Genomic DNA, 26347 nt, shown 5'->3' on the forward strand with positions numbered 1-26347 from the left:
GGGGGGGGGAGGGGCTTCATTATGGCTTTATTTTGCAGGCTGGCTTGCATGTGTGGCACACAAGTGATGTGACAGTGTTGCCAAATATATTGGTGAGAAGAGACAAGTCACCTGTTGTTTCCACCTGATGCAGGATTGATACCAAACAGTTGATTTTTAATGGCATTTTCCTGGCAGATGCCAAGGGTTAGGACTGAGTGAGGAGCTTTTACTGTGTTTTTTTTTTCATGTAACAATATCTAATTTTATGAATTTTGTTATATTTGTTTCCTATTTGTTAAAGCAAAAGTGTTCCTCATATTGACCTTGTGTCTGCGGGTGGCTTACCAGATTTAGCAACATGGGATGGGAAAAATTACAAACAACCAAACATGCTGTACACCATATGTATTAATTTTACTATGCAAATCAACTTTGTTGTCACTTTTACATTATAGGCCTCTACTGATCGAAAAAGGTCTCCTTGAATTTCACAACATGTGACCAACCATTTGTTGTGTGAATTTACTGCATATTATGTATGGATATACATAGAGTGTAGGATACTGTCTATAAAATGTGTTTATTGATTATCTGCATAGATGTGTGACTTAAAGGTAATCGGACAGGCATCATATGAAAAAAGAAACACCTAACAATGGTGTATAACATTAAATTTTGGGTGAAAACAATGACTTCTATTAAAGGAATGTGCGGTCTTGTTTTTATTCTGCCTCTTCGCCAATCAACCTATTCTGTTCACCTGGATGATTGAATTTGTAAAGGAATGACATTCAATATATTAGAAAGAAAATCAGGTGCATGTTGTGAGTTTGAGGATTTTTTTTTCCACATGAGTGAGTATAGTGTTTCAAAACATCACATTTCTTGAAAGCAAGAGATTAAAGCAGAGGCGTGAAGGTTGATGTCTGAGTCTTCTTCATTTTGTCTCCCTCTACAAATGAAATTTGTAAGATCTCAAAATTTAACAAACATGTCGGAAAAAGGAACCATTTAGAGGGAGACACAGTGAAGAGGAAAACTCACACATCACATTTCTTATTAAAACGATTGGTAGACAGTGCTATAGGAACTTTTGTTTCACGTTACCAGCACTTTTTTTTCTTTCTCAATAGAGTCTACATATTCATGTGGGGATGGCTAGTAACTGATCAGTGGGAATCAGTGGGAATGCTGGGGGATGATTGTTCCAATCCTTGTGGGATTCATTTAAGAATACATTATATATCTATTGTTGTGTGAAAATCATTTGCTTCAGAATGGTCTCATATTCAAGTAATGTGCAGTTTAATGTTTCCAGGTTAGCATGCCTGTACAGTGACGGGGCGATCATTAACGATTAACTGCACATTACTTGAATATGGGACCATTCTGAAGCAAATAATTTTCACATAGCAATAATGTACTCTTAAATGAATCCCACAAGGATTGGAGCAATCATCCGCCAGCATTCCCACTGATTCCCACTGATCAGTTACTAGCCATCCCCTTTAAAGAAGACAAGTTTTACGAAGCTAGTACTTGATTTTATATGTCAGTGATTAAAGAAGATTCAGCATTTTTGTTTTTTTTTTGGTGCTAATCATCAGCACCATTTGGATCTAAATTGTAGGATGTGTTATTTTTTTTTCTTTAAAGATTCTGTATTATTTTGAGAAAAAAGCAGTTTATACTAGCTCCAACACTGTACATAACTCCACAATTTGTGCTCTTGATGCATAGTAAAAGAAAACGGATTCAGGGAAACCTCGTAACATTTTCATAATAGACCAAACTTTGGCCCAGATGCTAGCGATATTCCAGATGTAACAATTCAGAATGGTTTCATTTCAGGGTTTCAATATCTTCTGATAGAATTCATTTATACTGTATTTACAAAAGAATTCCAATGATTTTTTTTTTCTATCGTGATGGCATCAATATAGAGATTCCGTACGTTTATGACATGTGATGTCTCTGTACATTAAAGAATATCACTTTTTTTCTTTTATCCTTAACGTGAAGACAGGATTGAGTATCCCCATTAAAGGGCCTGTATTATGGGGAAGCTATGATTTGTGACGTACAGGTGTATGGTCCTACTGTAAATATATTCAGAAATCCCTGTTAAAAAAACAAACAAACATTTCATACAACAGGCTCTTGTGAGTACTGTAATTTGCTTCGGTGCACGTATACGCTGATGAGCTATATTACTCTAGCATACTTGTGCTAATTGCTTTCTTTAAACTGGAGATTGATTCAACTGAAGAACTATGGTATCTGCTGGTTGGTTCCCTTTAACTTTGCGAGGAGTAAAAGAGTTATGGTTGTATACTTCCTTGGCTTGCTTGTTCGTTTGAATGTGTGTGTGAATGGCACAGTGTTAGGATGCAAATAATACACTTTAATTTTAAGCTTTGTTGAAAGTGTGACCACATACTTAGATCATTTGATTGCACCCGATTGATAAATTGCCCTACATTGACATAAATAAGCACAGTCACCAAGTCGATCAGTGTTTTAGTAGAAGCTATGATAAAGAGTCATGGGCATACATACTCGGGCAAAATTCGAACCTACGACCTCCTCATCTCTGGACAGGCGTCTCAGGGAATAATTTTCGAACTCATATTTGATTAGCAATTTCAGCTGATGAACAATATTTCACATGGTATCCTGTACACTTCTATGGAAGAAATCTGTTATACAAAAGTTAAGTTTGTGTAGCAGTGGTTTAAAAATGCAAAGCAAATTGCGATGCAATACCAGGAAAATTCTCCCCTGCACCTTATCCACTAGACTGTCATCCTGACAGCCAGTGCTGATTCAAATCCTCATAGCAAGCAGGCACTGCATAATTAGTGAAATTCCTGAAATTCTACTGTTGATATTAAGTTGTTTTTATTGCAGCTGATTGACAAATTGCCCTACATAGTCATTAATAAGCACCAAATTGATCAATGTAATTTAGTAGAAGCCATGATAGAAATAATCATGGGCGTATATATAGGCAGGATTCGAACCTACAATCTCCACCAGATGTGCGTCTTATCCACTAGAGCACCAAGCTTCTGCCCAACAGCCTGTGCTGGTTCTAGTCCTTATAGCATGCAGGGGGTAATTGCGTAAGATGCTTGTCCAGTGATCAGGAGATTGTAAGTTCAGAAACTCATGTTTTTATCTAAGAGTAAGTGTCAGTATTGAACTCTCATTATGGACGTTTCAGGATGAGTGTGCACAGATGTGTTACCTCTACTTTCTTCTCCCCATGTAAATAAAGGGGTGGCTGTATCAATCATGTTTTCAAATGCATGAAAAAACATTATTGTCCCATTTTATCTTGATTCTTCTTTCTTCCATTTTTTTTCTTTCTTTGCGAGAAGGGTGAGGCACTGTGCTAAGTTCTGACAAACAAAGGATCAATTTCATATCCTGCTGTTTTTGAAAAAAAAAGAAAAAAGTGGAATGACTGTCGGCAAGCAACCGAGCCCTTAGGTGTGGCAAAGGGGTCACACTAAACAGCAACACCTTCTATTTGTGTGCACAGCATGTTGTCCAGTCCTACAGACACATAAGAGAATTATTTAAAGGGGAACTCCATCCTGATAATATGTTGCTTTGTATGAAGACAGAAAAATCAGAAAATTAGATCAGTGAAAATTTGGGAAAACAATTAAACACATAAAAAATGTAATGAGCTGTTAATGCTTTAATAGAGAAGAAGACAAGTTGGAAACTCTGTGTGACATAGATGTTGAGCAGCTCCGTATTAGGTTTGTACACAAAGGCCCAAATTCACTTAGGTGATACAATTGAAACCATGGTTTTAACCATGGACAAAGACCATAGTTTTCTATGGGGCACCAAGTGTCGCGTGGCCTATTTTGTTACGAAATCAGTCATTTCATCGACGAAATGACCATTTCGTCGACGTAATGGTAATATTTCGTAACGAAATAGACCATGCGGCACTTGCCGCCCCATACAAAACTGCAGTCTTTGTCCATGCTTTAAACCATGGTTTCAATTGTACCACATTTGTGACTTCGGGCCATGAAGTAACAAATTGTCATTTTTCTTATGAGAAAAATTTTCTTCAGATCTGTTCTTGCAATATAACAAAGAGTGATTGCATGTCCTCAATGGATAGGTTCTGCCTGTGCCAGAATATTCGAGAGAAATAAAATTTCGTGTACAAAACAAATGGAGAGATGCTCATTACATACAGACTTTTCAATTTGTCTACTGGTACTCTTTAAAATCTTATTGCATCATAACTTTTTTTGCTTTTTGAATCCCCCCCCAATTTATTGCAGATGTACGTCTGTGATTGTCCTTTTTTTTTTTTTTTTAATACAGAATACAATTGATTCAGTGTTTATACATGTAATACATTAAGGACTGACTTTCCCATTAACTGTATCTCTCTATATTCTTGCAAATTATACAGCATAATCCATTTTAAAGAAGAGAGATGTGTTCAGGAAATCTTGTAATGGAATGCAAAGTCAGGAGGAGTAAATTTGAATGGAGAGCGCAAGGATTATAGCACAGGTGAATCTATCACTTGAGTGCTGCCATAAGCACCCAGGGTGTAGGACGATTAGTCTTGTGTATTCAACCTCTTTTCTGCTGTCTTCAAACATCTCCTTTGCACGCTACAGTGTATTATGTGGCATTACAGAATTTACTCAGTCAGCCTTATCTTGATGAGGTGTAGATAGTAGGCCTATAGACAAAAAAAAAATTGTCTTTTCGATTCACATTAGTATGTGACAGGATGACAAACTACTCCAGTATCCTTATGATGAAATCTATATTTCCTAGTTGTTTTAGAACATATACATTGACTATCATGACAAAAGAGGGGACCACAAACCTACATTTCTCTGAAGAAAAGAAAGGGCTAGTATTCCGACAGAACGCAATGATAAGCCATATGAATATAGTTTCCATTTTTAATGTGGTTAGCATCCATGTACACAGATACATTGAAATTGGACACATTCTCGAGACTTACTATTACAAGTATACGACTCATGCATGAATTAAACCAATAACAATATTGACTCATGATTTCTGATTTGTACTATGCAAAGTATGCTGAGAAAATGTATGGTATGCACAGTAATAAAGGGGCAGTGGAGTGGGTGTGATCCTTTGAGCATAACTCACTTGCATGAAAAGAACTGGGAAAAGAGAGCATTGATGTTCCCTACAGCTACTCAGAATTAATAGGTCATTCAAAGTATTCGCTTCCAATTGAGTGACAATTGAGTGACTGAAGGACATATGTAGGCGTGATCTGTGATGCAACAGTGGGCCTGTGCTCTGAGACTATCGCTGACTGCAGCGAAAATGCCATTGCACATTTTCAGATAATTATGTACCATCCTTGAGTGGGCAGCCACTTCGATCTTCATCACTCCAATTTTCTTCCTATCTGGATATAGCCTCTTTCTTCAGACACGTGATGGAATTCTCTGCACTCGTACACACAGTATGGCCCGAATTCACGAAGGTGGTACAAATGAAACCATGGTTTAAACCATGGACAAAAACCATGGAGCGCCAAGTGTATACATGTATTTCGTTACGATATTGGTCATTTAGTCGACAAAATGACCGTTTCGTTAACGAAATTATCATTTCGTGGACGAAATATTCATTTAGTTACAGAATGTTGTCACTTCGTTACTAAATAATCATTTCATCGACGAAAAATGACTGATTTCGTTACGAAATATTCCATGCAACACTTGGCGCTCCATGGTTTTTGTCCATGGTTTAAACCATGGTTTCATTTGTACCACCTTCGTGAATTCGGGCCAATGTGTCTTTCCTCCTCTTTCTCCTCCTCCTTCTCCTTCCTTCTCCTTGTCCCCTCTTTTTCCCTCACTTTCATCATTGTTCAGCTGCTGCTTCATCTTCTGCTTCGTCTGATTTTCTATCCTGTTTGTGATTTAGCTCTCAAGCATTCACCATGCTCTTTCCAATTGATTTCATATTTTGCCATCACTTTTGCCCGTACTTGCCGTGAATAAGTTGCTATAAATGCTGTAGTTCTCTTTCTCTTACTCCCATCCTGTTCCTACATTGTATACTTCTCTTCATTCTCACAATGCCATAACCCTTCTGTCTCCCCTTTATTGATATTGCACTTTCTTTTGTGTCAAAGTCCTCTACACGTGTGTACACTTAAGAGAGTTTTTTTTTTCTTCTTCTTTGGTAAGGTTAGTTTTCAGATGGATGCTCCTTTAGACCCCATTTATACCCCCCCCCCCAAAAAAAAAAAAAAAAAAAAAAAAAATCCGGTATCAAGGCTGGACAGCCTTGGTACTGCAATATTTCAGAGTCTGAAAATGCATATGGGCCCGAGTGCAGTATCAAATTTGGGCCAGCCTGAGGCCTGCCTTTTTTGATATTAAACACAAGCTGACCCAAATGTGCAGCCAAACCCACTCAGCTGTACTATAGAAATTGCTGAAAAAAATGTTTACATGTATGTAGAGCGCCACACTACTACAATGGAGAAAAAAAAAAACATGCAGAAGGAAACATCAATTCCGGGTGCAGCTCAACAAGGCAGTGTAAATGCATGAAAATACGGGCCCGAGTACCGCAGTGTAGGTGGGCCTCTGGCCGGCCTACCACTGTACACGGGGTCTTAGAATTTCTCATTTGAGTTATGATGTTGTCTCTATTCCTACATCGTGTTTTTGCATAATGGGACAGAGATATATAGAAATATACCTTCTTTTTACTTATCTGTGTGGATGAGACAGAGTCTGTGAAACAAACATTAGTAAGGCCATGATGTGCTTATAACCCTGTCATGGCCGAAGACGAGCCTGTCATGTACAATATAGATAGCACCATGAGTCAATGGATCACAGAGGGTTAATGGAACATACTACATATAAATTATAATTGTGACTCACCTACATGTGATGACATAAATGGTATCCCGGGGTACCAAATAAAAATCAGCCATTTTGTTGAATTATTATTATTTTTTTTTTTAAAAAAGGTTGTATCCTGGGTTGCCAAAAATTGGAAATTATTTTGGTGCTGGAGCTATCGCGCTAGCCAATGCACTGCAGTGCACTGAAGCACACGCTATTGCTAGCACAGCGTGCCATGCATGCATAGTATAACATGTAGTGGCATGGGAGCCACTACAATGTATGTACACGCACACACAGTGCATGCATTTCTCTGCGGCTGCCCTCAAGTAGACGTGAGGTGGCGCTACACAACGCGGTAACCCGGGGTACTACGGTACCCCGGGGTAACGCGTGATGCATCATGTACAGTCACCGTCCCTATTGTACACTTTAAAGGATAAATTACAGGGTAACGGGGGACACATTCTGATTCTGTGAGCTTCAAAGGAAGAAATTTCTTACCAAAGATGGGAATTACATTTTCTAATGCCAGGCATCAAACAATAGAATACCCATATTATATTGTTTTTGTTACAATGTGGTAGAGGGCAGCCAAATAGCCTGATGTGGTCTTAAAGTCAAGTGAATGACATTTTGTTCCAGCAGGGAAATTAGGACAAACCCTACAGAGATATTTGGCCCAAATGCATCACAGCCCATGCAGAACTTACCACATCTGTCACTGCCCACTGCAGGTCTGGACTGGTTGTATCACAAAAAACATGGCAAGAACATGACAGGAAAGTTTTACTCTGCCATCTACCAGGATCAAGAGACTTAAAGGCTTTGAGAGATAGGCTCTCCCCGCTCCTTCACATTTTAGTTCTAAGGCAAAAATTATAGAATTGCTGTCCAAACATTGCTTTTTCACATGCATGGGTAAAAAACAAAAAGGAATTGATGAGATTGGTTTGCAAATCAAATATTACTTCATGTATGATTTGTGCAGGTTGAATTTCACTTAACATGGAAATAGTGTGACACTAAAAGTCATATCTTTTGCCTTTTCATACCCACTGCAGTGAAAAACTTCATTTAATATTGAAGTGTGCTGGAGTAGGCCCTATAGTTGGCTTGATGATGATTATGATGAAACAGCACAGCACCATTTAGAAACATTCAAAGGCCCCCAGCTCCCACAATGTGTCACACATCATTCACAAAGTTGCTGGAAAAGATTGTCAGTCTGTCCGGTGGCATTAGCAGGTGCACAATTGCCTAGCAACAGTCACTGAAACGTCACAATTATTAATTGCCAGTTTTAGTGCACCCTGTCGAAGAGGAAAGATAAGTTGCAGTCATTCATCTTTTCCATATGGAGTGATGGCTTCGTCAGATAACCACAGCTACATGTGTACATGTACATCAAATTCTGAGATTTCACCAATCAAGCGTTGAATTTCAAATGTGAATGCGATTTTATTACTGTGTGACAAAAAAACATTGATTTGGAGGGCAGTTGATCTATTAATCTGTCATACAGCAAACTTAATGGTGGTTGTTTGCTAGTCATGTTTATCATTTAAAGCACTCAAAATTATTAGAGTTAATTGACAGTGTTATTTGTAGAGGCAGATGTACACTGTAGTCAGCAGTGTAATGTGAAATTGACATATGTTAGTATACATGTCAGTTTGTTATTTCCCCCAAAATAAATTTCTTCAGTGTGAAAACATTATTTACAATGACATAATCCTCATAACAAATTCTGTAAAGCTTTATATGCAGCACACTCAGGCAGCCAAAGATTCTTGCTTGACTGAGTTGACTGTTAGCGATGAGCGTACGCTTTGGAGTGCTCACCCACAGTCAGTGCTATTCTAGCAAGCCTCAGCTAGTCATGGTTATCAAATGTACACCATATTCACATACTTTTTCTTCTTTGTGACATCAGAGTCTAGCTGAAGAATTAGTCTTATACAAATTCATCTTGTCACAACATGGATATATATATGAATTCTGCAATAAATCATAATTTATTTTTCTTTCATGCAATCACAGAATTCATTAAGAAAAATATGAATAAAAGAATTTTATATTATAGTTACTCTAATTGTTTCTATGACAGTGAATCTGATTCTGAATCTGAATCTCAGAAGGAAAACCCAAGAAAGAGGAGGATGTCTATTCCTGCATCATTCATGCTGCATGTCGAGAGAAACGTCCCCACCGTCCTGTCCTCAGGCCCTCACAGCTCCCTCGAGGCACGGCACGCTGCTGCGCATTATGATGAGTAAAAATGTGATGAAGCGCGATAGTGGCACGAGGGCGGTCGTACGTGATCCACCCAGAGACAGAGAAAATTTCGAGTGCGTGCACCAGAGACGCCAGGAGATTGCGATACTTGGCCTGAAAAGAAGAATTCTGCCCGAGTACTTTTTGAGACCTAAATCGATTTAGCAAAATGCACTTTCTAGGGATGCCTGAGCTGTTGTGTAGAGGGTTCTTCAGAAACAGCATGGTATGGCAAGCTAAAATCAGTGAAGCATTAGGTACAGTAAATACTCTCCTTCATCTTCAGTAGATAATGAATTTGTTTTGGTGTTGATGAAATGGCTCAGTAGACAGAAAACCTCAAAGAATGATCATGCATTTGATTTACTATCATTCAACACATGTGTGATCACATGTTCTAATCAGTGATGCTCTTTATTTGAAACACAAAAAAGATCACATGTACATAGATTAATAGATGAGATATTTCTTCATGGCAAAAATTTTAAATTGATTCCAAAACTTCAATGCTAATAATAATTCACAATATTTATATAGCGCATTATTACATAAAATGTCTCTAAGCGCTAAGGGAAAAAGAAAACAATAGAAAGGGAAGAAGAGGAAAGGAAAGAGAGAAAGAAGAAGAAGGTACAGTTTCAGTAACGGTATAAGACATGAGACACAGTCATAATACTACTCAATAAACAAATATGTTTTTAACATGGATTTAAATTTGTCTACTGAGTCTGTTTGTTTCAAGCATTCAGGTAAACTGTTCCAGGTAAACCATCTTGTGATTGCTTTGATATGACACATTAAATGTTACAGAGAATGACCCTGATAGTTTTCAGGGAAAAGAAATGGCAGTCTTCATTGGAGGCTTTGTTGCCGTGATGATATCATGCCATATTGTGCTGAACATTGACTATGGAGAGAATGATAGAAGTTCCCCTCTGCTGTCTTGCATGGTTTTATGACAAGACAGAGACTAACCTGTAGGCATGATGATTTTAACCCAGAGTGCTGCAGTAGATGGGTGGGTGATCACACTTCATTTCACAGATATTCACTCATGAGCCACTATTCTCACACTCAGACTGCCAGCTTGAGTTAGTGATGATGATAAAGAAATTTGTATAATTTCCTCACTGCTAATTACATGCATTTTTAGTTTTAAGGATTTTGATAAAATGGGTTCAAGAACGTAGCCAATAGGAAGCGCTGAAATGAGTCACGTGGGCTTTGATTACTTTAGTACCATTGCACTGCAGTACCAGTGCGCACTCAATCAGTTGTTACAAGTGCGTCGCGCGCTACTATACGCGCTGTCAATACCTGTAAACAACCACACACACACACAAGTGAGATATGCAATGGAACTGTCATCAATTGATGACATACGACTATTAAAAAGAAAGGTAATTGCAATAGGATGTTTGGCATGGAAACATGTTTTGTGTTTTTGCACAAGAAATATCAGTGGCTTTTTTCAGCTGCAAAGTTGTGTTCCACTTCACAAGGTATCGTATACGGCATTTGTTTCTTGAGCACGATGTCTTCTGAATTGGAACTTGAAAAGCAATTTTAGTGAGCAATTTAATTCAAAGTGGATTGAGTACGGCAGAATTAGAATAATGACTGGGATATACATGCAAGTATCATTTCTTTTCTAGCAAGCAAATTTCCCACCATGAAGACGATCCATACATCATGGTTTTTTTTTTTTTTTTTGTGAAATGTAGAATTTTCACGCTGTTGCGGATTTTTAATAGTAATTCAGTCCACACGCACTGTTCACAGAAATGGAACCGCTGTGAAATGAACAGCGTATCTAAGAGTTGATCCAATTTACACAATCTGCAGTGTACTCCGTCCTGCTTTTCACTGCTTCAGCTCTTAAAGATCTTTGATTGTAATTAGCTGTCTAGACAGCTGTGGTGCAGAGTGTGTTGAACCTCACATCCTCTCTTTGGAAAGGGTTGACACCATCCGTCCTTTTGCAACGTCATTTTGTCTGCAGATATTCAGCAATATTATTTTCTTTTTAATGCTCCTTATTCCATATGAATAATAATCTACAACCGAACCCCTTGACATTTTGTAAATAGGGACAGGAGCTTTTTATCTTTTATTGAGTATTAATCCCTGAGAAAGTAGGTACATGTGTGTAGGTGTATCTGTAGGCGTATTGGGGGGTCCTAGGAATTCAAAATTAGGTGGTGTTTTTCAGGAAGCTGCCTAGGTTGATTTTAAACACCGATGTGTGAAAAATGAAAGGCTTTAACTTGAAAATCTGACCTGCGTTGTTTGCAAACATCTTTAATTCCCAGGTGCCACATACAGAGCAAAAGTGAAAGAGGACAGATTTACCTGTGTTGAAATAAAAATGAAGGAGGACAGATTTACCTGTGTTGAAATAAAAATGAAGCTACCACTATTTAGTTTTGAAGTTGCCCCCCCCCCAAAAAAAAAAAAAAAAAAAAATTCTTACTGACCTGCAAAAAAGAAAAAAAGTGAAAATCAGTGAGTTGCTTCTTCCGTAGGCAATAGTTTACTAAATGATTTTTCATTTCTCCAACGTCATAATTGTTTCAGTCATATCGTAACCATGCCAATATGATTTCAAAACCTTTTGTATATATGTATTTGCATGTTGTTGTTTTTTCTTCCATTTGAGCATCATTATTTAGGTCAGTCAAAAGATCGTTAAGTTCCACATGGTACCATAACAACATGAAGGTACCATATGGCACTATGTTGATATGAATCCATCGTTGGATGTCAATCCAGCATTATACATAGAGATACTGCACCTTATGACAACATGAAAGCACCTTATGATAACATGAAAACACCATGCTGCACACATCAATATGAGCGCATCCACATGGACACCAACATTACGTTCAAAGTCAGTTGCCTCATTGCACCATGATAGTTTGGGTGCACTGTGTGGTGCAATCTCAGTATGAACACATCCCCAAGATAACTCTGGAATTAAACCACTGCTTGGCATTGTGACAGTGTGAATGCACCCTGGCTTTGGTTTCCACCTCAGCGAGAGCTCTTTGGGAATAAGGTCATAAATCACTGTGGTTCACTGACTTACAGGGCCCATTGCTTTTCATATTGATGAAAATGGTATCCCAGCTTTTTTTCTATTTAGTATTGAAGCTATACAATTTGCATGAATGGCTGTTTTGAAGGTTAACACTCCCCCATTCATTATTTCTTACCCCCTCTCTCAAATGCTTCAACTGCTGAATTAGAGCACAAGTGTGCATCCATATTTTGCTTTAAAAATGTACCTCATGAGACTGATCAATGAGAGTTTATGTATTATTTCTTTACATTTTCAGTAGTTGTCTAGGGATGGTATGTTTATGGACCCTAGTAACATGGTGAGAGTGTGTTGGCCCAGTTGCATCATGGACCCTACCATGGTTGAATTGATCCTCATTCACTGCCCACTGTTGTACATTCAAAAAGTATCAAAACCACAAATAGCGCAGGCCTGCTGGAATAAATGCACATCAGTGAATGTGTGCATCGAAATGTATGCTCAGCAGTAACATTCAACTCAAGTCGAGATTCTTCGACTGTGTGTGCATTTACATCTAGAGATCAGTGATAAAGCTACACAATTCATTGCAACTTGTACGTACAGGGGGGTGTTTCATGAAGCTGTTTGTAAAGTTACGAACAACTTACGAGCGACTGGTGATCAGTTCTTGTGCTGAATTACGGAAATTCTGATAAGTGTAGCACATAAGAACTGATCACCAGTCGTTCTTAAGTCCTTCGTAACTTTAAGAACAGCTTTGTGAAACACCCCCCTGAGTATATATCCCAGTCAGACCAGTCTTCCAATTTAATACATGGTATTAGTAATTCACGCTACTGGGTCTTTACAGGGAATACGTGGTTTCCATTTGCCTGCATAAAATATCAATATTTGCTGTAAGATGAACAAATTTAGTATGAAATAATGCTGTGATAACACCACTTGATTTGGATAATGACGAAAATGGAATACATGATCCGAAAAGGTGCGCCGAACAAGTATTGCAGTATAGAGCATACCAATTGTGGTTGCTATGTGATACTTCGTAATTGCTTATGATATATCAATTACATGTACTGGTCCGTATCATACTGGTATCCATCACGCAAGAGTGAATAACATTCAGCTTGTTTACAATCCAATGCTAGTACTGCCAGCTCGGGCATGATTCTATCATCACCTACTAGTAATGCTCTACCTACCCACTTCTTAACAAGGAGGGCACTTCGGGAATTAAAGTCGTGTAGTGTGATGGAAATTATTTTACAATTTGATCTCAAAACACTCCAAAACAGCTCATTATCCTGGCAAATCACATCAGCCATGCACAAGTTCCTTGGTAGAGCCTTTTCATGTACAATTACAAGCAAGTCCCAGATGGTGGAAGATGAATTGTTGAGCCCATCTGAAGAACTAAGTTTTACTTTAAAGTCTGCCTTAGAATTGGCATGTGCTCACCACCATCATGTTCTTGCCCATCTGAGAAAGATAGGTAAGTCTTTTAAAAGAGAACAAAACTTCTATTGTGGCTGAAAATAATGACTCACGGTGTCAGCGCTAAATTTGATTCATGGTTGTGATGTGACATTTGCTCGAGGATTTAATTTACGTGCATGCTCTACGATGCAGGTAGACGTGACGGTGGTACATATCGTGTCATGTTAGCTGCAGGAAGCTAATGAGAGGGAAATTGAGATTATATAGTGGATTTATTGAAGGGTCTGTATCATGGGAGATGTATTTGTTTTTATCGAATATCTAGCACTCTTGAATGACTTTACTTCAAATCATAATTACGGTGCATGTTCAATATTAGTGAAATGCCTTCATTACTTTGTGCACACATGCATACTGTATACATGCATCTAGATACACACACATTATCATATATGCACATGCACACACACGTACACACACACACACACGCCAGATTTATCATACAGTAATGTATACGCCAGATATTTAATAGCGAGTCTAATCTTTTGCAAATCGGGACTTACTGACGTTTTCACATGTGGTTAGATTTGCGATTGCAGAATACAGTATCAAATGGAGAAATGTATGCATGCATGTCACATTCATGTTGGAGTCAGAGTCAATATTTTCGTGCGTTTTTAAATGCACGAATAGCACCTGACTTGTGAAATTTGTGAAATGAAAAACCTCATGAAATATTCAGCATATAAGTATTTGAACCAAGGCAAAGGCTAACCTGAGAATAGCAACTTTTAAAAACATACAAATGTATATTAAAAAAAGAAAATGCGTATGTGCATAGATCAAATAAGATGAACTGCTTTGTATAGTATTTGATTGTAACAGAAATTCAAAGCCATGGAGTGGGTCTGAATTCACAATGCACTTCCAAGTAGTGCAATGCATGGGAAAGCTACATTTACACAATCATCAAGAGATACTAAAAGAGTCATGTTGATGTTTCTGTGTCCATATCAATACGAGAGTATGATAATATTTTGCTAGAACAAATAAATATAGTGTATATTTTATGATGATTACTCCTGTATTGCTTGTAAAAGCAAGAGAAAAGATGATGAAGACATCCCCGTTTCAGGATGCATGGAGTGTTCCATGACGAGAATGGAAGGATGCGGGGCTTTTTGGATGACTGGTGGGGGTTGAAATTAAATTCATCTCCCGACTCCGCAGACGCGAAACCCAAAACCGCTCTTGGGTTCGGCCCAGCTATCCAGAGTGCCGCGATGCATCAATAATGTATCTTTTCACGCTCAAGCTACCTTCTTCCGTCGAGCCACATAGGGGTGCTGTCTCCACCGAGACAGGGATCCCTTCACACGCTCATTATCATACCTGGAAGGAGATGCTATCAAATTTTTGGGACAGCAGAGATGCGTGGAAATATTTCCCAGGTGTAGTTCGAGGCAGGCTGGGGCAAAGCAATATCTGTTTGATATCAACTTGAGAAGGAATAGGGGAGACTGAGAGGGGAAGGTTTGTAAAAACAAGCGAGTGAACTAATTGCAAAGAATCACACAGCTCTCTTTTCCGTCAGAGACATGCTACCCTTAGAGAATTTGAAGGCCATGGGTCTTGTTGAGTCATGCAAAATTAACACCCCTCTTGCTCCAAACAGAGGAAATGTATGCAAATGAGTTCACATCTTACCATGATGACATCATAGCACATGTGTCTTTCTGCCAGCGTTTTGCAGAGGCATGAACTTCATGTCTGTAAGGTCACATATATATAAATCTCTGGTTACTCTTTAAATCTCTGGTAAATCTATTAAATTTCATTATTTATTTTAGCTGTTTTGAAGCTTTCTAGACAACCAGGCCCCAACACCCCCCCCCCCCCCCTCCTCAACAAATCTGTGTAATTTTCTTAATGGGTACCGAGTTGTGTGCATATTGAAGAACATGACACACAATTAGACATACAGTGATAATGAGTGTGTCTGAAATCAAACACTTCTCTTTTTTTTTTCTTTGATGTGAATGCTGTTTGAGGAATGCAGCAAACAGTATCTACACCCTTTTCCAAGTTTTATTTCCTTTAATAAGCTTGTTCTGTACATTCAAAGGGCTGTGTGCACAACTCAAGACTTGATCATCGAGTGGTTGTAACCGACGATGATATCGATTGGAAATTCCCGAAAGATTCGGGCTCTTGCCATGACTGTTGCAATTACAATTGGCCACATTACTTTTAGCTGCTAGGGAATAGGTCTGTTGAAGCAGTGACTTAGATTCTGTAGTATGAATGAATGGATTTTGTGTTAACCCGATGAGAACGGACTGATTTTGCTACAACACGCATTTCCCATACAAACCCATGTACTCGGGACTCGTCCTCAACGGGTTAATTTCATGATGCAAAGTCTGCTGTTAGAAGAGCTGAGTAGCCTCATATTTCCTTACTTCCTGTGGAATAAAACTTGCTAGCAGTGCTTGTGAAAAATAAAGTTATGTTTTGCGTGAACAAAAATGCCACAGTGCAGTACCTTTCTATAATGATGGTACATTCCTGCTGAAGCAGAGCATGAAGCAAGTTTTGTTTTGTTTTGTTTTTTGTTGTTGTTGTTGTTGTTGTTTTTTTTTAACTGAGTTTGAGTTGTACCACAAGCATATTGAAGCATTTTCTCACATTACATGTATCTGCATATAGATTGTTTGATTAAAGAGCTGTGTAAATACACTTGTAGCTCTTCAAAACCTGAGCTGTATAGTGTATGCATTATTATGGCAATGGTCTACAACCATTAAATGAGTTATAAAAATTTTGGTCATTCTGCAAATGAGGCTAGTATTCAGATTATTGCGATGTTCGATGTTGCTGAACTTCGTGTGCGATGACCCTGAAATATGAATGGTATATTATTCCAGAGTTAGTGACATGTATCCAAGTACATATGTTTGCCTACTGTAGGTGTAAGTAATGATACTGAAAAGAATGAAACACTGCTAGTTTGAAATAACCACAAAGTAATAGGCTGCTGGCATTAGATCCAGTCAACTGCCTGTATATTTGTGATCCTACCTCACAAAGCCTATTCAGAAATGCACTGGGTGACATTCCATTAAGCCTGGGAGTGAATGCCATGGGTCCACCAAGTGAACGTTGAGTTCCAGAGCACTCTTGAATTTCTAGTCAAATTACCCTGCAATTAAATTTGAGATTAATTTAGATTTGTAGTAATATACATGAATATGTAGATTTTGTAACTTCTTTGGACTGCTCCTGTATTTGTTGTGTGTTTGCTAAGGATTGCTTCTAGTGAAGTACACACTTGATACTTGACAGAGACTTCCACCATCATGTCAAATGCTACACTGACTGGTATTGGTTATCTGAGAACAAATATTAACATAAGATAGTGAATATAAACAGATCAGTGTTTGCTGTGGATCCACCTGTTCTACTTCATTGATTAGAATGTTTGCTTGACAATCAAATTCTGTTTGTTGAGTTCCAGTATCTCTTGTCATACTGGGATTGTGTACACAAGTACAACTGTTTAGAAAAACAGGTATTTCAGGTAAAATACAGACAGAAATTAATATGATTTTGAGTCTCATTCAACTTGCCAGAAGTATATTACTGGTAAGATTGGTTTATTTACTGCCCAACTTAAGGAACTTTGGACTAAAAATGATACAGCTGTATATATGATCCATTAGACAGGAGTACAAATGATTTCCTGGCAATTATAAGATGGTGATAAGGACTAGACACATACACGTGCAATGCTACCACTGATAAAGTCAACCTAGGTACTTGAATTGAATGAAGTTAAACATCTTTACTGTTTCAAACCACATGCCTCTGCATAACATGCAGAAGTCTAATATTTCTCTTCTTTCTTTTTTTTTCAAATAGAAAAATTAGAATACAGAGAGAATTGATTGGTACATATGGTACAGTTTATGTCAAAATTACTATCGAAACTGGGATGAATGGAGGGTATGTGAAATACATATTAGCAGGGCCCATGGAAGCATTTAGAAACAGAAAGCCTTCTGAACATGATTGAGCACTGTGTAGTATTATTCTTCCTGAATAATCATGTTTCTTTTGTGGTTTTTTGACACAGGTGGTTGGAATTGCACTCCTGGCCCTTGGAATATGGGGGGTGATAGAGCTGAAGAACTACCTTGCCCTGTCGGACCAGGACTATTCCAGTGTGCCCTACGTACTCATCGGGACCGGTAGCTTCATGATTGCCACGGGGCTCATCGGTTGCTATGCCATCATGAAGAATATCACTTGGTTCTTGCATTTGGTAAGCAAAATTAGACTATGGCATGAGTGTAGCCTAACATGGGGGCATAACCTGTAAAACATCAAAGCTCATATTACAAACATGTGATTTCTAAAAACTACAGGTTCAGTGCAGCAGTTATACCCTTCAAAATAAAGGATGAGCCCTCTCAAAGTGTAAGCTAGTTTGTAGTTCCACTTTTCACATGAGCAGAAAAAGGTAATTTGTGATTACAGGCAGGTTGGTTCTGACTTCACTAATAGATAAGCATCTATTCATGATGTAATTTTTATTCAAGGCATAATCCTCACAAATGGTGCTTGCCAGCACATCCAACTGACAGTAACGGAGTGTTCATTACAGCTAGCACAAATATCAGGCAAATTCTTTAAAAAAAAAAAAGGTTTGTTTGTGCATTTAATGCAAAACAATTAAATGGATACTTACCCAAGTGTAAATTGACAAGCCATTCTAGTCACCTGGGTCTACGTAGGCCTATATTCATTCATTTGAATATGAATGCCAGAAATTGTTGTGTCGGGCGAGGTTAAAAGGCATTATGTTGCCTTGACAACAAGTGAAGCGCCTAACCAACTGAGAAAAACAGAAAGGTCATTTGTCCAAATGTGCATATGAGCTAATTACGAACAGGCTTGTTGACATTTATTCAGCATCACTCGGCCAGGGACAAAGGCCAATATTAAAGGACAAATCCACCTTCATATACACATTGATGGAGTGAATGCAGCAATATTAGTAGAACACTTGAGTTAAAGTTTGGGGGAAATTGGTAAATTGGTTTAAAAATTATGAATTTTTAAATTATCGGCGCATTCACTGCTGGATGAGAACACTACTACAATGTATGATGTCACATGCTAAGAATGATATTAGGAAAATATAAAGAGAATTTCACAATTTTTTTTTAAGTGCATGTTTCCTCAACTTCTCACTGATGTATGTTGAGGGTTATATTATTCTCCCTGCCTTCTGAAAGAGGCAAGTCAAGTGTTCTTTTATTATGTGAGAAAAGTTCATATTTTCTTTATATTATTAAAGTCGTTCTACATGTATGTGACATCACAAGCTGTAGTAGTTTTCTCATCCAATGGTTACTGAGCAAGTACTTCAAAAATTAGTATCTTTTGAACGGATTGTTCGATTTTCCTCAAACTCTCACAGATGTGTTCTACTAATATTGCTGCCTTCACTCAATCCACATGTCTATGGAGATGAACTTGTCCTTTAAATTCCAAATGATGTGTCAGTCTTTTACTGTAAAGTTGATCATTAGCAACGGTATAATTGAAAATGTTTCTCCACTTGCCGAAAAGGCCATTTTTACAAGAGTTCTGTTAATGAAAGGGGCAAGCACCCATTGAGATCACTTGTCCAGCAGTGACTTTAACTTGACTCAGACAAAGGACCACATGGGTTTGCAGCTTACTGTTGTCATAGCATCCACTGTCGATAGCTTTTTAATTACAATGGCTCTGGGTATTAGCTCAGAATTGAACTTGTATTGATGGATTACAGAAATTTAGAATCTACAGTTTAGTGGAAGAGCATGGTACGAATTTCCCCTAGTGTATCAAGAAATAATGGAAAGTAGAAGCTTTCTTTAAAACTTGATGACTCAATTAGGAATGCTGCTGAAGTGCAAATGAACTAAAGCTGTACAGTATGTTTCATCTGTGGTAATTTCATAGAAAACCTGTCTTTTCACTTTACCTGTCACATATTTGCAAATCAAATGAATCCATGTAGCCTGATGATTGATGTTAGATACAATAGAATTAGTACTTGGGTACCTAAGGGGGGGTCACCGTGCATCCCCCCCAGGACTCCTCGAAACTTACATTTTCAGGATCCTCATGACATACTAAAACATAATCAAGATGTTAACAGGAACGAAAAGTGGCTGTTCTAGGTGAAATTTAATGTATTCTATTGTTTTTCATAATTTCTTATGTATTTCTTTGTTTTTCAACTTTTTCAACTTTTGTTTTTTCTTTGTTTTTCTATTGGAAATTGTCACTGACCACTTTTCTACCATAATTAGCACAAAACTAATCAATGAAAGTGATTAATTGTAAAAATAATCAATTTTTCATGACTTTCATGACAGAGCACTGTTTTCCATAGGAAATGTACACAAAAGCACAAAATTGTGCCCGTTTTGGGACGACATTCCGTTACAAAAATGGGCGTGACTTTGCAAAAGTATACGCGGATGTTGCAAATTTGGTCTCAAAAGTTGTGCGAGACTTGACCAAACAAAGTCAAGAAGCCTCGCGACAGATTTATAGCGCGAAACTTCGAGGGGGGGGGGCGGATCCCCCCACCCCCCGTCCTTATGTATGTATGTAATATATAATATGTGCTTACATGTAGGGCCTACATAGTAGGGTACCTAAGGGTAGGAGGGGGTCACCGTGCACTCCCCAGGACTCCTCAAAACTTACTTGACTTTGTTTTGTTCAAGTCTCACGCAACTTTTGAGACCATATTTGCAACTTCCCCGCATACTTTTGCGAAGTCACGCCCATTTTTGTAACGGAATGTCGTCCCAAAACGGGCACAATTTTGTGCTTTTGTGTACATTTCCTATGGAAAACAGTGCTCTGCCATGAAAGTCATGAAAACCTGATTATTTTTACAATTAATCACTTTCATTGATTAGTTTTGTGCTAATTATGGTAGAAAAGTGGTCAGTGACAATTTCCAATAGAAAAACAAAGAAAAAACAAAAGTTGAAAAAAGTTGAAAAACAAAGAAATACATAAGAAATTATGAAAAACAATAGAATACATTAAATTTCACCTAGAACAGCCACTTTTCGCTCCTGTTAACATCTTGATTATGTTTTAGTATGTCATGAGGATCCTGAAAATGTAAGTTTCGAGGAGTCCTGGGGGGGATGCACGGTGACCCCCCTTTGGTACCCGACTATAGAGCCTGTGTACAGGCAACAAGGATGTTGATTCTACAAGGTGTTTTGTTTGATTTTATCTTCATGAAAGTGTGTATTACACATTGATGATATTTTTTGGTAGTTTTCTTCATCAGCTTTTTTTTTTTTTTTTTTTTAAGTAGTCATTTTAGAATCCTCCAAATTGAGGAATCAAACATCTACAGTACAATTTAGGGAATGCACCCATATAGCAATGTCTAAATTGTTTTTGTAATGACTTAATACTGCCTGGAAAGAGGGTCAATTGAGATGTATTATGGATGACAGTGCAACAGCTCTCATGAATTATGCTCTTGATGAGCTCCACAACCCTAATAGAAGATAGGGCAAACCATCCTATTTGAAAGTATATTTGTATGATGCATGACTTCATGGACGGCAGGTGAAAAGTGTCACATGGATAGACTCTGAGGCCCGAATTCATGAAGGTAGCTTAAATTCAGCTCATGGATTATGCAAATTTAGCTCATGGATTATGCAGATTTTGTCTGCGTAAAGGCCCGACTCATTCCATTGTGACAAAGCCCGCTGATCTGTAAAAGACTAAAGGAAAGTAAATCCAGTCCCGTAGTGGAGAATGAGAAAGAGAGACGATGGGATGGGGTTGACTAGTAGGGGGTGTCCAAATTGCTCCTTTGCTCCACAGCTGCCCAAGGATTGATGTCCTCCTTGTCCCATCCTCATTTCATCATGGGGCACTGAGACCTCGTAGAGGAAAGGGAGTGAGATGTCACATGAGGTCTCATGTGAGCCAGAGGTGCCTTTTCTCTTCCGCCGTGGATGATTCGACATCTAAAAACGGGATGGATGGTTGGTGGGCGTGGGTGGAGGTCCGGTTCTGAAGAAGCTCAGTTTTACTATTGTTGATGAGAGAAGCAAGTGTTTGTGATTTATAGAGATTTAAATGAGTCTGTCTGTGAATGGTTGAAAAAAATTACATTGCATTGGCATTCCCCCAAAAGGAAAGATGATGGTTACCCACTCTTTTTCAGATTGTGCTTTTTTTTTTGCTGGGGGGGGGGGGGGGGGGGAGGGGGGGGGATGGGGACGGGTATTATGAAAATTATGAAATTATAATGTGTAGACGAGTGTGTCCTCTATTTGCGTAACACAACAGTTGATGACGTAATATGCAAGAGATATTATACAGAATTTATGTAAGTTTGACAGCATTAGTTGTATGGTGCCCATGAAACATTTTCAAATAATGCATTCCCTCATGTTTAGGTAATGGGAATACACATTGAGCTTTAATCTGTCGTTGTGAAGGACATTTTTAAGTGATTGAGCACTTCCATTTCGAACTTCAAAACTACATGATAATCACTGAAAATTGCTTTGATGCCACTCTAATGCCAAGTGACTAATTGATAGTAAAAGTTGGTAGATTAAAATATTGGATTTGGGGGGAAGATTTGCATGTTGTAGAATTTGATCAGCGAGGAGAAAAAGACTGGTTGGGAAAGTCAGCAACACCACTATAAATCTATCATCTAGGGCCTTCATATTATTATGAAAAAAAAAAAGAGTGAAGCTGTGAGAGCGCAAACTTCACACTTTCCATTATACAAGTGAATTCTGTTAGAAACAGGAATGGTTGTCAAGAATGATGGTATTGTTGTTGGAAGGCAACACCCACCATACCCAAGAACACAGCTTCTTTACAACGTTCAGTGTCATGCATTAAAGGGATGGTATAGTTTTGGTTGAGAGGGGGATTCAGGTTTCATGAAATTTGTTTTTGAAATGACTGAGATATCCAGAAACAAAGTAAAACAGAGTGATCCTAATAAAAGGTGGGGCCCATCTTTTATTAGGACCTTTCTGTTTTTGGATACATCTCGGTCATTTGAAAAATAAATTTCATCAAATGAACTTTGATTTCTTTTAGAATTGTATCCTCATATAGCAATTTCTATTTATCTTGCAAAATGTTAAAACCTGAATCCCCAACTCAACCGGAACTGTACCATTGCTTTAAAAAAAACTCTACATGACTCTCACACTTGCTTGCAAGGATTATAAAGATGTTGAAATACAGAATGGATTTCTGCATCCTGCCTTTTTTTTGCGTCGTTTTATAAATACACAGTAGTATATTTCTTAATAGAAACATCACAATGATTTTTTGACTGGGCAACCCCCTTTGTTGATGTATAATTTGTCCCAGAGTATCATCTATCAATAGGTTATAATGGTATGATAATGGTATGCTCAATGCTAGCATGTACTTCAATTTACACTGGCATGTGTTCTGGGCTGTAATTGTGCAGTATTTTTTATACCAACTTCCAATCTCCCCTGCTCCAACACCATCCAAAAAATGCTCAAAGTGAGGCTGTGTATTAAAACAAATAGCCAATGATACTAAAGCCCCATTTAAAGGGACTGTACAGTACTGGTTGAGGTGGGGATTCATGTTTTGAACATTCCTAAGTGAGATAATGAGAAACCTCTTATGAAATATGAAAGAGCGTGTAATTTTAAGAAGGATTCAACATTTATTTGATGAAAATTGGTTTTCAAATGGCTGAAATATCCAAAAAAGTGATAATAATAAAAGGCGACAGGCCACGCCTTTTAGTAGGATCTCTTTGTTTCACCTTGTTTTTGGATATATATCTCGGGCCATTTCAAAACCGATTTTCATCAAATAAACTTTTGATACCCCTTAAAATTGCATGCTCTTTGACACCTCATGGAATGGTTTCTGAATATCTCGCAAAACGTTAAAAGCTAAATCCTCACCTCGACCAGAACTGTACACACCCTTTAACCCGTTGAAGACGAGTCCTGAGAATGCTCTGGCAGGTGTCTGTGGGAAATGTGTATTATAGCAAAATCGTTCCGTCCTCAGTGGGTTAATACAGCCTTTCTGACAGCATCCAGGCAATCTTTTTTTTTTTTTAAGGCATGCCTGTTAAGATGGTCCACACAAAATGTTGCTCGGATGTTGTCATGGTAACATTGCCAAATTCTACCCAAACCAGCTAGGGAAATTACCCGGACATTACCCCGACATTACCTGACAGAATAACACATCCCGCACAAATCATGTGCATGGATTGTAACCACACACCCTTTGTGGATGAATGCATAGGTTGTTATGGGAAACCTACCAGGAGAAGGTTTTCGGTGTGTTTCTGTTAAGATGGTACCCCTCGCTCTCTCATGTGGTTTTATTACATGTACCTATTAAAAAGGCGCGGAATTATGTTCTCCACACGTTGTCCCGATGTTGTCGGGGTAAAGTCTGTTAAACAAGGTTTGAAAGAGTGATATAGCGAGGAGAGAAAGAGAGAAGAGGGGAAGAGAAAGAAAGTGACAATTTCCCTTTGAACCTTGACGTATTTTGTTTGCTTGTAGAGAGCTTGAGGCTGGAGTTGTTGATCCTCCTCAAATATTGATGACTCGGTGAAATTAGGTCGATGCCACCTGTTCTAAGAAAAGATAAAAGGCTTTCCATTGCCTTTTTATTTTCCTTTTGCCACTTACAAAGTTTAAACTCATGAAAGAGATATGGAAGGTTTTATTGACTTCTACTGGCTTGATCCAGGTGTGCGGATTTCTTTTGTTTTTATTCCTTCTTCATGATTTTTTTAGATTTCATGAACATTGTTTTCATATAGTTTATGTGATACAAAACTTTGACAGAAATTTAAACCGAATTCATGTAACATGTCCTACTTTCAGCGAAATTAGTGAGTGATCAAAGTAACATTTAAAGAAAAAAGATTAAGACCCCCATTTATTTTCAGTGTCTACCATTTGACGACTGAAAAGTTGAAAACCAGATGTTCATGGTTGAATTTTCTGTGTAATTAGATTTACACCAAATGACAAGATGCAGTGAATTCTGCAAGGTTGTAGGCCTATGTATTTTCCCACCTTATAGCTCATGGAATTCTTTCATGGCAATATTCTGTTTCAAGACAAATTCATTTTATGTGATGGTCGATTATAAAAGGCATGTGTGATAAGTAACAAGAAAATGATTAAAAAAAAATTTATAAGGAACAATTCAAACAACAAGAAAGACTACACGTTGTCTGTTGAAATACACCAGCCATACACTGTAGTAGGTACAAATACTCTGTGTGTATGAAACTGGTATTTTGTGGTATCATATATGTATGCAGTGTGAATTAATATGACACAACTATATACATTGTAAGATATTATGGTGTTTAACGTACATTTTCCTGTAGTAGCTTGGCTTTCATTCGTAGCAGAGCTTGTCTTCCTTGTGCAATGATGATAAAAACTGAACAAGTATTACATTGTACGTGGTTTTCTTTTTTCAATCTCTCAAACAATACTTTTTCTCTTTATGATCTTAAAGAAACAGCAACAACAGAGGCATAGTTTTATCACATATTACTGCATTGCGTGTGTCCCCTGGCATATTATTTCCTGCATTTGGCTCCAGTACAAAATTTGTTGCTGGGAGAGAGAGAGAGAGAGAGAGAAGGGGGGGGGGGTGGTGGAGGGAGGGGAACTTGGAAAAAAAACTCGCCCATCTTTTCTGTGATTTGATTTTATCAGGCATCCTTGCAAGGCACACAGGATATGGGCACAAACAATCCTCCCCAAAATTTTCAGCAGTCTCATATATATTTTCTCTTTCTCCAGAATTTAATCTAAAGCTACCGGTCCTCCAGTGCCCATAGTGGAGAATTTCCTCTCGTCGTGTCCCTGGGGAAGTGTTTTAAAGTGGCAACTTTTCGGTTCTTGACTCTCTGATTTTTGAATGACATGTTTATTAAAAAGTATTAACCAGGCTGTGCACAGTAAAAACCAGCAGAAGAAAGTGCTTGTCTTTATGTGACCATCATCCACAGTGAAAATCATCTCAATCTCTCTCAAAATTTCATACACAGGTGGCAATATTTGGCAATTTAGCCCCTTGTGGATTTAAGAGTAATCTCTATACCGAGTTAAAAGTAGTGAGAAGTGAATGAATTTGAATGCATGAATTTTCTTCAGCTATCCTTTTGAGTAGTGTAAAGCAAGATACTATACTTTCGCGGCGTTAAATTTTTCCAAATTGGAGCTGACAGCTTTTCTTTTTGCAGAAAGAAATTTTTACAAATTGCCACTGGCATTCAGTCTATAGATACAGTGTAAACAAGAACTTATCAGTATATTTTTAATTTTGCGAATCTTGGCTCTCGCGAAATTCGTGAAATTAAAATGCATGTGAGCATTTCTGGTTTTACAGTAATAGAGCCAAGTTTTCATTTGCCATGAGATTCAGGAGCTGTGGGATAATTGTGTGTGTGTGTGGGTGTGAGTGTGTGTATGTGGTGTACTCCTGCCCCCCCCCCCCCCATGTAGGTTATTTTTATCCCCAACTCACATTTTAGAACTATTTAGAAGCACTGTAAGCTGTTCTTTCATTTAAAAAAAAAAAATTTATCTGC

The 26347-nt window shown here is 38.0% G+C and overlaps 1 protein-coding gene across 1 annotated transcript in view; it reads left to right on the forward strand.

Annotated features, from left to right (window-relative positions):
- The window catches only part of LOC140244236 (tetraspanin-6-like), a 55671-nt gene that overhangs the window by 19246 nt on the left and 10078 nt on the right, over positions 1 to 26347 (forward strand). The window contains exon 2 of the mRNA XM_072323871.1: positions 17783 to 17971. Within this exon, the coding sequence (XP_072179972.1) occupies positions 17783 to 17971 (189 nt within the window). The remainder of the gene's footprint in view (positions 1 to 17782; positions 17972 to 26347) is intronic.

The sequence above is a fragment of the Diadema setosum genome, chromosome 21, assembly GCF_964275005.1.
Source record: "Diadema setosum chromosome 21, eeDiaSeto1, whole genome shotgun sequence".
Classification (NCBI taxonomy): Eukaryota; Metazoa; Echinodermata; class Echinoidea; order Diadematoida; family Diadematidae; genus Diadema; species Diadema setosum.